Below are 12,107 nucleotides of genomic sequence, written 5' to 3'. Positions count from 1 at the left end.
ATGGAATCGTCGGTCTTATTTTTGTGAAATAGACTGAAACTATTGTCAATCAGCTCTCTGAAAAACGCTAATATCACCGTATCATCAATCTAACATATTTATTGTGGAAATACATTTATTTTTCTATTTTTCGCAATATATATATTAACCCACATTAAGATTATTATTAGCGAAACTATATATATATATATATATAGTTTATATATATATAGTAGGTTTTAAGCCTTTTGGAAGTTTGATTTAAAGCAGATATTATTTCACAGCTGCACAGAATCCTACAATTTCGTACTGCATTTTCAAATTTGTCAAGGGCCGTAAATGAATTTGATTAAGAAACTGTACATTATTTTAATTTATTTATTCGTTACATCCCTGCTTCATCCGTTTTTCTTGACCCTTGCTTTTATTTGCGAACCAGGCGTTCCATTGATGGTAGGCGTAATGGACTACAACTATGATGAAGATTTGGAAGAATTGTGTCCTGTTTGTGGCGATAAGGTCTCAGGATACCACTATGGACTCCTTACATGTGAAAGTTGTAAGGTATTTTCATTTGGAATGATTCCTTTTTTAAATTTCCATTTTTTCCTGTGTTTGTGGGTATTGTGGCTCATCAAACTAATGTAGGATAGATATTTTCTCCAGGGCTTCTTCAAGAGGACAGTCCAAAACAAGAAGAGGTATACTTGTGCAGAAAACCAGGAGTGTAAAATAGACAAAACACAGCGGAAGAGATGTCCCTGCTGCCGATTCCAGAAATGCCTCGATGTTGGCATGAGATTAGAAGGTATGGTTCTCTTCATCTCACCCCTTCCTTTGACATTATCATTGAGTGGATTTCAACCTTATTGTCCAGAAAAAAATAAGCCTTTAAATGTTTTGGCATATTTTTTCATTTGAATATGATTGAATCTATATGAGTTTTGTTATAATTTGCTATATGCCCGAAATATGTCCAACATATGGCCTGGCCTGTAGGCCTCAAGGGATGCAATAGCCTAATGTCTTAGTATCAGTTGCTTCTGAATTGTTAAATATTTTCGCAAAAGTTGTAGTGTTAGCTTTGTTTTGAATTAGGGACAGACAATATACAGAGTAGAGAAGTTTAGCGTCCGTGGTTTTATGGGACGCAAAAACATGATGTGGCCAGAGCGCGGAGTACACCAGTGATTCCCACCCAGGCTGTGATGCGAAAATTAAGCACCTGTTTCCGCGGAGAAATGACACATTCTTGATTTGCTAATACGACTCTGGGCTTCTCGCTGTGGTTTTAAAAGGATACTTAATATTTACATCAACACGGTACCATTGTGTAATTGCAAAGGCATTAGCACATGTTGTGTACAGTAAAATGTCAAAAAGAGAATTGTGTAATAGAATAAAGTAGTATGATACCCGTGTGTTTGTTTTACATTGCTTTTCCCAAAAATTGGTTCAGGAAACTGTCAAACACATATTCCTGACTAAAATAGGCTATTTCCTGTGCACTTTTCCTGTGCTGTATTTGCAGTGATATATATTTGAACAATAAAATAATAATAAGCTGTAGTAGCATAGTAACAATCCATATAAAGACCCACTGTTGTTGATATAGTTCTGTTTCCCCACTCCTTGTCTCTTTCTGTGACAGCTGTGCGTGCAGACCGCATGCGTGGGGGCAGGAATAAGTTTGGCCCCATGTACAAGCGGGACAGAGCCATGAAGCAGCAGAAGAAGGCTTTGATACGTTCCACGGGCTTCAAGCTGGAGTCTGCTCCTCCACAGCTCTCCCCTGTACAAACTAACTATGGCTTCACTGGAACCCTGCACAGCCTCCCATCCCTCCCCAAAGGCCTCATGCCCTCCATCCCAGCCTCCATCACCCCCACAGACTATGAGGCCAGCCTCTACGGACCCTCCTCCCTGGGGGTGGCCATGCAGCCCCATGGACCCCTGCCTACCCAGTACCTGTGCACAGCATTCCCCAGCAGGGCCATCAAGTCTGAGTACTCTGACCACCACACAAGCTCCCCAGAGTCTCTGGTGGGGTACCCCTTTCCGGATGTGTACCCCTCCGGAGGCTCCCCACAGCCTCCCCCCCTCTCCCCCCTGGTGCTAGAGCTGCTGCGCTGCGACCCAGACGAGATGCAGGTGCAGAGTAAGATCATGGCCTTCCTGCAGCAGGAGCAGAGTGGCCGGGGCCGGCAGGACAGGCTCAGCACCTTCAGCCTCATGTGTCGCATGGCTGACCAGACTCTGTTCTCCATAGTGGAGTGGGCCAGGAGCTGCATCTTCTTCAAGGAGCTCAAGGTAAGCTTCCCAGACCCTGTCCACACAGAAATGATAGGAGAGACATGCACATTTAGAAATTATTCTTAGAATAATGATCACAGTATCATATCTTATCATTGTGATGATCTTATTATTCTACTTCATTCATAAGTGATATCAAGAATATTGAAGATAAACAATTTTAGCTTTGATATCTTAATGTTTCTTGATCCTCTTTCTGAAACCCTGCACCCACACACACACACATTATGGCAGTAAAGAACAAAGGCCTGTGTAAAAATGTTAGATTTACTATGACAGATAATTATCATTGTTTCTGCCCCTCCTTGTTTCTGGTGGAGGCCCTCAAATAGAGCAGCAGTTAAAGAGGTGACATCATAACCCAATGTATCTCCCTCTGGGTAATGATTTGGGATGCATCACTGTCCATGTCAGATAGGCCTTATACATTGAGTCTCTTTGTCAACTGAAGGGTGTAATTGAGTTGTGCCATACTTGTACAGCATGAGTTATGGCTCCAGTCATATGTTACTCCCCGGCCCCAAGAGGAGAGTGAAATCAATACTGTTGTTTGACACTGTGGTGACTGACCAGAGGGGTAAACTACGAAGGAAGCTAGATCTACTCAGGTGTTTTCTAAAGCTAGCCAGCTTCAGTTAGCTTCACATTCCATCTAAGGCTTCACCTGTATTCTACGACGGTGGATATTGCTCATCTGCCACGTGGCTAGTCGAATGCCGAACTCTTCATGGAGACAGTGCTGTAGCATCAATCCATGGGCGAGTCAGTGCCACATTTTAATTTGTGTAGAAATCAAAATGAAATACAATTTATGTAGCATATTTAGCAGGCTATGGTGTGAAATAGGCTTTTAGAAAGGCCGTCTTTATTTGGTTACTTATCATTAATACCGGCTTTGGTGTGCACAAGCAACATTTCCCCCACTCCCACCTGTAAAATAATTGTATTAAGTCATAACTACAAACGTTTTACGGTGCGTGATGTTTGAAATGCGTTCTGTCATTACTAAATGTGTAATGTGATAGGTATTTTAAAATTAACATTGTAAATAAAAATAAAAAAATATGAAGGGGATGATGACGCAATCTTTGCGAAAGGGAGGGAATCTGATTTCATTGGTCCTCAACTCGCGGCTCAGCCACTTCATTCAGGATAAATGGAGTAAGCTCTGAGTTACCCTGCAGGTTAGTTCTGAGGATTCGTTGCCATAGAAATGTACCTGGTTAAAAGGTTAGCCACTTTCGTGGTACCGGTTATCCCGAGATGAACTCTGGGTTGACCAACGTTACCTCGATATCTCCTCAAACCTGATTGGTAGTATAGGCCTCTGGGCATGTTACAGATAGGTGGCCTAAAGGAGACAGTGCATGCTGGTGTTGGTGAAGGCTGACCAGTGATATTGCTCAATCCTCACTATGCTATTGATTTTATTGATGCTGTCATCGGCCAGAGAATGGCTGGCGACGGGAACATACTAATAGATTGTTTGCTCTTTGACATGTATTATTCGAAAAATATTTAGCACCCATCTGAATTGACTGTATTTAGAAGCAACTTCTTGTCACATTATTGTTATTTGTCTGTTAGCCTTATCTGTGAGACAGCGAGTCCATTGTGTGGTGAGATAGGAACATAGTATCTATGTAAAGACTGTGTCATGGGGACACACACAGTGGTCCCATTCTTCACTTTACTCTTTTAACTGGGTTATTTTATGATCGGTAGGCCTATATGCCTCTGAGGACCAATGATCTGATGCAGTGATCAGTGGCCAGTAGTAGTTATGGCAGCATCATCAGTACTATGGAGTTAGACCTGACTGGGGAGGAGGATTCTGCCCCTGGATAAACAACAGTCTGAAAAATAGCATAAATGACAGTGATGGGGTTTTGTTTCAAATACAATATGAGAAAATGGCCAGCATATATTATTTGATGTAATCGTGTGTAATATAATCTAGCTATGGGATTATGATTATGGAAAATTGGAGAGCCACTTTAGTGTTGCCTCCGGCATGTTGATCGTGCAAAGCCAACAGTAAAATTTGAACTGCATGGATTTCAGTCATGTTACGTACCTCTGATGTATCCTGGCTAAATTGCAACCAATTGTGAGGTTGTAGACGTGAACAGTGCGAGGCGAGCACAAAGCGGTGGATGTTTGCCAGGAGAGAGAGAGCCTCCTGCAGAAAGAGCTATCTCTCTGAGTAATTACATTCCATCCAGACGATAACAGGGGAATGTCAGTTCTCTCTCCACGGCCCAGTATTTTGTCTCTCATTGTTCATATTTGCACAGGAAAAATTGAGCTATCATCTGCTAAATTTACCTTGGGCATTGCCAGTATGTTTGTGTCAGAAGCTGCCCGTTACTTGAGTTTTTACATACAGTATCTGACATTGACATACCTGTAGCATTTGATCAAACACCATTACGTGCATACAGGGTTGGTGCATTATAGCAGCCCTTTACTAAATGTTGATGAAAAGAAAGATACATATTTATTGTTCGATGGTTTTAGACCTGTCTGTCTGATCTCCAAAACATCTGTATTGGTCTCAAAGCCAAATTCCGATAGTTATGTAATGGCACTGAGTGAGGCAGGTTTTTGCTTCCCTGTTTCTGCCAGCCAAGACTGAATGTCCCTTGACTGAACGTTCACTGTGTGTATGTGAGTGTGTGTGTGTGTGTAAAATGTTGTGTCTGTGTGCTGAATCCTCCTTGAGAAGTATGATGAATCAAGATGTTGTGTGTTGGTCCTGTAGCTCTGACTGGGAGCAAGATTGGACTCCTCCTCTAGATAGATATATAGTTCCATTGAAGGGGTAGTAATTCTGTCATCCCCATGCCAGATGAATGTGTGTCCTGGTGCTATTTGGGGGCTTCAGGAACACTCTGTGTCACCAGCTGCAGAATTACTGACAGTGTCGTCCTTCGGCACCCAGGGTAATATGTGCTAGCAATGAGAAGCATCCAATCACCCCCCCCCCCCCTCCCCCCTGTTGGGCGGGGGCAAGGGAGGTGACGGAGGACAGGGAGCGGTGAGGAGGTGGGAGAGGTCATCTCTGTGGCTCGTAAATACAAGGTGATGATTCGCGAGACATTGACACCAGCCCCAGATGCTGGAAATATGGCACAAGGACCCTCATCTTCCTCTCTTGGTTTTATGGTCACCCCATTTATCTGTCCATGTAGCTATGTGTGTTTCAGGTGGGACCACGCTATCCCATGTGGATGATAGCTTTTAAGGGGGTTGATGTTAGATTGATGCCTGCTTGAGATTTTAATATCAGTGTAGGCTGTTTTATTTGACATTGGGTTTGATATTAGATTGGTTCTCCACTATTCCTATGCTTGTCCAGCTGTGTGGAATGAGTTTGAGCTTTGATGTGACCTGTTGTTTTCTGATTCTACTTTAAGGTGGGGGACCAGATGAAGCTTCTTCACAACTGCTGGTCTGAGCTGCTGGTCCTGGACCATGTCTTCAGACAAGTGCAGCACGGGAAGGAGAGCAGCCTGCTGCTGGTTACTGGCCAGGAGGTAAGCAGCCTTGCAGTTCCAACATGAAATTAATACAATCATACATTCATGAATATCAGACATACATACACTCACTCACACACACACACACGCACACACACACACACACACACACACACACACACACACACACACACACACACACACACACACACACACACACACACACACACACACACACACACACACACATTCATCATGTAGTCATTACAGATACACAACCTCCATGGATAGCAATAGGTTGTTTTCTTTGTTGTTGCAGTAATGTGTATCTACACAGTAATTACTGTTATTACGCTGTACCAGTGGAATTACCACACATTATTTTAGTGACACAATATAAAGTGGGACTACACTGAGTGTACAAAACATTAAGAACACCTGCTCTTTCAATGGCAAAGACTGACCGGGTGAATCCAGGTAAAAGCTACTGTATGGTCCCTTATCGATGTCACTTGTTAAATCCAGTTCAACCGGTGTACATGAAGGGGAGGAGACAAGTTAAATAAGGATTTTTAAGCCTTGAAACAAATGAGACATGAATTGTATAGGTGTGCTATTCAGAGGGTGAATGTACAAGACAGAAGATTTAAGTGCCTTTGAACGGGATATGGTAGTAAGTGTCAGGTGCACCGGTTTGAGTATGTCAAGAACTGCAACGCTGCTGGGTTTTTCACACTCAATAGTTTTCCATTTCTATCATTGATGGTCCACCCCCAAAGGACATCCAGCCAACTTGACACAACTGTGGGAAGCATTGGAGTTGACATTGGCATTTCAACACCTTGTATAGTTCATCTGAAGATGGCGCCGGAGGGGAGGGCTGCCGTCTAATAGGCTTTTAACCAACCATGCTATTTTGTTTGTTTTTTCACTTTGTTCGTAACTTGTATTTTACATAATGTTGCTGCTACTGTCTATTATGACTGAAAAGAGCTTCAGGACATCAGAACGGTGATTACTCACCTCAGATTAACGAAGAGTTTCTTTTCAATTATTCGGATGGGAGGGATATACTTCAGAAACCCAACCATGCTCAGATCCCCGTCATTTGCCGGAGAAGGAAACAGAGATTTTGCGGAAAAAGATCAGGGTGCCTTGTGAGGATCAGGCGACGAATGCCTAATCTGCCTTTGCCTTCCGTCCTGCTAGCTAACGTTCAATCGCTGGATAATAAATGGGACGAACTGAAAGCACGTACAGTATATCCTACCAACAGAACATTAAAAACTGCAATATCTTATGTTTCACCGAGTCGTGGCTGAACGACGACATTAAGAACATACAACTGGCGGGTTATACACTCCATCGGCAGGATAGAACAGAAGCCTCTGGTAAGACACGGGGCGGGGGCCTATGCATATATGTAAACAACAGCTAGTGCCTGATATCTAAGGAAGTCTCAAGGTTTTGCTCGCCTGAGGTAGAGTGTCCCATGATAAGCTGTAGACCACACTATCTACCTAGAGACTTTTCATCTGTATTTTTTGTAGCTGTCTACATACCACCACGGACCGATGCTGGCACTAAAACCGCACTCAATGAGCTATATACTGCCATAAGCAAACAGGAAAAGCTCACCCAGAGGCGCCGCTCCTAGTGGCCGGGGACTTTAATGCAGGGAAACTTAAATCAGTTTTACCTAATTTCTATCAGCATGTTAAATGTGCAACCAGAGGGAAAGAAATTCTAGACCACCTTTACTCCACACATAGGGATGCGTACAAAGCTCTCCCTCCCCCTCCATTTGGCAAATCTGGCCATAATTCTATCCTCTTGATTCCTTCTTACAAGCAAAAATTAAAGCAGGAAGCACCAGTGACTCACTCTATAAAAAAAGTGATCAGATGAAGCAGATGCTAAGCTACAGGACTGTTTTGCTAGCACAGACTGGATATGTTCCAGGATTTTTCTGATGGCATTGAGGAGTACACCACGTCAGTCACTGGTTTTATCAATAAGTGCATCAAGGACGTCGTCCCCACAGTGACTGTACATACATACCCCAACCAGAAGCCATGGATTACAGGCAACATTCGCACTGAGCTAAAGGGTAGAGCTGCCACTATCAAGAAGCGGGACTCTAACCTGGAAGCTTATAAGAAATTCCGCTATGCCCTCCGACGAACCATCAAACAGGCAAAGCGTCAATACAGGACTAAGATCGAATCGTGCTACACCGGCTCCGACGTTCGCCTGATGTGGCAGGGCTTGCAAGCTAGTACAACCTACTAAGGGAAGCACAGCCGAGAGCTGCCCAGTGACACAAGCCTACCAGATGAGCTAAATAACTTCTAACTTCTACTTCTTCTACTTCGAGGCAAGTAACACTGAAACATGCATGAGAGAATCAAGACAAAGGAGATGATTGTGGACTACAGGAAAAGGTAGACCGAGCACGCACCCATTCTCATCGACGGGGCTGCAGTGGAGCAGGTTGAGAGCTTCAAGTTCCTTGCCGTCCACATCACCAACAAACTAACATGGTCCAAGCACACCAAGACAGTCCTGAAGAGGGCACGACAAAACCTATTCCCCTTCGGGAGACTGAAAAGATTTGGCATGGGTCCTCAGATCCTCAAAAGGTTTTACAGCTGCACCATCGAGAGCATCCTGACAGGTTGCATCACTGCCTGGTATGGCAACTGCTCGGCATCCGACCGCAAGGCACTACAGAGGGTAGTGCGTGCGGTCCAGTACATCACCGGGGCCAAGCTTCCTGCCATCCAGGACCTCTACACCAGGCGGTGTCAGAGGAAAGCCCTAAAAATTGTCAAAGACTCCAACCACCCTAGTCATACACTGTTCTCTCTGCACAGCAAGCGGTACCAGAGCGCCAAGTCTAGGTCCAAGAGGCTTCTAAACAGCTTCTACCCCCAAGCCATTAAACTCCTGAACAGCTAATCAAATGGCTACCATCCGATCCCATCTTCTATGCTGCTGCTACTCTCTGTTATTATCTATGCATAGTCACTTTAATAACTCTTCCTACATGTACATATTACCTCAATTACCTCGACACCAGTGACCCTGCACGTTGACTCTGTACCGGTACCCCCTTTATTGTACCCCCAGTATTGTTATTTACTGCTGCATTTGAATTATTTGTTATTTTTATCTCTTACTTTTTTTGTTGGTATTTTCTTGAAACTTCATTGATGGATAAGGGCCTGTAAGTAAGCATTTCACTGTAAGGTCGACTCCTGTTGTAATTCGGCGCATGTGACAAATACAATTTAATTTGATTTGATGCCCCGACGAATTGAGAGTGTTCTGAGGGCAAAAGGGGGTGCAACTCAATATTAGGAAGGTGTTCCTAATGTTTGTATGGTCAGTGTATTGCCTTCAGAAAGTTTTCATACCCCTTGACTTTTTCCACATTCTGATGTGTGCCTGAATTTATGATGGATTGAGATTTTGTGCCACTGATTTACACACAATACCCTACAATGTCAAAGTGGATTTTTTTGTTGTTGTTAAAATGTTTATAAATTGATAAAACATTTAAAACTGAAACGTCTTGAGTCAATTATAATTTTTAACTGCCTATTCAGGGGCAGAACGACAGATTTGTACCTTGTCAGCTCGGGGGTTTGAACTTGCAACCTTCCGGTTACTAGTCCAACGCTCTAACCACTAGGCTACCCTGCTGCCCCGCGGCAATACCTAGGTATGGAAACCCTAAATACGTTCAAGAATAAACATGTGCATAACAAGTCACATAATAAGTTGCATGGACTAAATCTATGTGCAATAATAGTGGTTAACATGATTTTGGAATCATTACCCCATCTCTGTACCCCACACGTACAATTATCTGTAAGGTCCCTCAGTCAAGTAGTGTATTTCAAGCGCAGATTCAACTACAAAGACCAGGGAGGTTTTCCAATGTCTTGCAAAGAATGGCAACTATTGGTAGATTGGTACAAAAATAAAAGCAGACACTGAATATCACTTTGAGCATGGTGAAGTTATCAATTAAACTTTGGATGATTTATCAATACACCCAGTCATTACAAAGATACAGGCGTCTTTCCTTACTCAGTTGCCGGAAAGGAAGGAAACCATGAGGTGACTTTAAAACAGTTACAGACTTTAAAGGCTGTGATAGGAGAAAACTGAGGACGGATCAACAACATTGCAGTTACTAAACAATACTAACCTAAATGACAGAGTTAAAAGAAGGAAGTCTGTACAGAGTGCAAATATTCAAAAACCTGTTAGCAATTTTTGGGGGACAAATCCAACACAACACATCACTGAGTACCACCATTCATATTTTCAAGCATGGTGGTGGCTGCATCATGGTTTGGATCAGTTTGTCATCAGCAAGGACTAGGGATTTTTTTTAGGATGAAAATAAATGGAATACAGCTACAATCACAGGCAAAATCCTAGGAAAACCTGGTTCAGTCTGCTTTCCTACAGACACCGAGAGACAAATTCACCTTTCAGCAGGACAATAGCCTCAAACTCAAGGCCAAATATGCATCAGATTTGCTTATCAAGATGACATTGAATGTTCCTGAGTGGCATAGTTACAGTTTTGATTTAAATCAGCTTGAAAATGTATGGCAAGACTTGAAAATGGATGTCTAGCAATGATCAACAACCAACTTGACGGAGCTTGGAGAGTTTAAAAAAGAATAATGGGCAGATATTGTAAAATCCAGGTGTGCAAAGCTCTTTTCTGTAGATCGTTGAGAAAAAAAGACAATGAAATCCATTTTAATCCCAATTTGTAACACAACAAAAAGTAAAACAATTCAAGGAGTGAGAACACTTTCTGCTGCCTGCTCTTGTTCTTATGCTTGGAAGATGCAGAACAGAAAAGGAAAAAACAGCCATCAGCTTGTCTCTGCAGCTTGAAACTGACTCATGGGTTTAGGGAGGAGAGGTGAAAGATGGCCGCTGGTATTTATTTGCCTCGTGTTTAAATCAAGTAATTTTTTTCTCATAAAGACTGCAATGGAAAAGAGGAGCTTAAAAGTTGCACTGTATCATTCTAGAAGCTACTGTGGAATTTGAGGATTTAACGTCCAATATGTTACATAAAATGCCAATCGCATTCATTTGCAGACTCGATGTATGGCATCTATGAACCTGTACTGAAGCTGTACTGTACTGTATTTCAAGTCGGTAACACCACCCCTTTTCAACCTGATTTTCATTATCTCCAGCACAATAACAGTGTCTACATATGTGAAAACTGCACATTTCTACGTTTTATAGAAAAAAATATGAAGTTACAAGGTTCTACCCCATGACATTAAAAACAGTGATTTTCAAACACTATGAGAGTCACGATGATGTAGGGAGTAATAAAATACCCTCCCTCTGTTTTTCTTACTTTCAATCCTACACTTTGAGGTATATTTATATTTTAGTCATTTAGCAGAGTTTCTTATCCAGACTAATTAGGGTTAAGTACCTTGCTCAAGGGCACATAAACAGATTTTTAATTTAGTTGGCTCAGGGTTTTGAACCAGCAACCTTTTGGTTATTGGCCTGACACTCTTAACCGCTAGGCTACCTGTCACAGAGAAGTATTTTTTGGGGACCTTTCTTATCTTTTTAACCATAGATCGTAGAAATGCGGTGTTTTTACATATGCAGACACTGGTTCGGTGCTGGAGAAAATGTATATGAGGTTGAAAAGTGCTGGAATTGGCCTTTAAAACCTGCATATACAATAATACTTCATGTTGTCCTTTTGTGTTGTGTTGCAGATGGATCTGTCATCCGTGGGGTCACAGGCTGGCTTGAGTCTGTCAGGCCTGGTCCAGAGAGGACAGGAGCTGGCTGGGAGGCTACTAGCCCTGCAGGTGGACAGGAGAGAGGTTGCCTGCCTCAAGTTCCTCCTCCTCTTCAATCCCAGTGAGTAAACCACATTGACATACGCTGTATGCTGTACCACATTAGACAGTGATTATTAGTCTTATAATACGTATATAATATAACACACTTTTATCCAAAGCGACTTACAGTTATGCGTGCATACATACAGCTCATGTAGAGCTCATTACAGCTAGCTCAAGAATGGAATAATCATCTTTGAAAACTACTATGGTCTTTCAAAGATTTGAATTTGATTAGGTTTGAGGTACTTCATACTTGTTTGTGTCGTAGCTGTGGTTTGTATAACCCAGTGATGTGTAGTACTTAAGAATGAGCAAATAACTTTTTCAAACTTTTTGTTGGAAATAGGTTTTAGTTGACAAGTCTCGCTGTCCCATTTATTTTGAAAGGCAGAAATGGCATTTTAAATGGAAAAGT

The 12,107-nt window shown here is 42.3% G+C and overlaps 1 protein-coding gene across 1 annotated transcript in view; it reads left to right on the top strand.

Annotated features, from left to right (window-relative positions):
* Nucleotides 1-424: 424 nt before the first annotated feature.
* nr5a1a (nuclear receptor subfamily 5, group A, member 1a) overlaps nt 425-12,107 on the top strand; it is a 14,481-nt gene continuing 2,798 nt past the window's right edge. The window contains exons 1-5 of the mRNA XM_021605623.3: nt 425-543; nt 646-787; nt 1,631-2,289; nt 5,712-5,831; nt 11,561-11,708. Of these exons, the coding sequence (XP_021461298.2) occupies nt 430-543; nt 646-787; nt 1,631-2,289; nt 5,712-5,831; nt 11,561-11,708 (1,183 nt within the window). The 5' untranslated portion in view covers nt 425-429. The remainder of the gene's footprint in view (nt 544-645; nt 788-1,630; nt 2,290-5,711; nt 5,832-11,560; nt 11,709-12,107) is intronic.

The sequence above is a fragment of the Oncorhynchus mykiss genome, chromosome 6 (genome assembly GCF_057628025.1).
Source record: "Oncorhynchus mykiss isolate SJ-2025 chromosome 6, ASM5762802v1, whole genome shotgun sequence".
NCBI classification, from domain to species: domain Eukaryota; kingdom Metazoa; phylum Chordata; class Actinopteri; order Salmoniformes; family Salmonidae; genus Oncorhynchus; species Oncorhynchus mykiss.
The sequence above is the reverse complement of the archived record's forward strand: the minus strand, read 5'-3'. Positions and strand labels throughout refer to the sequence as shown.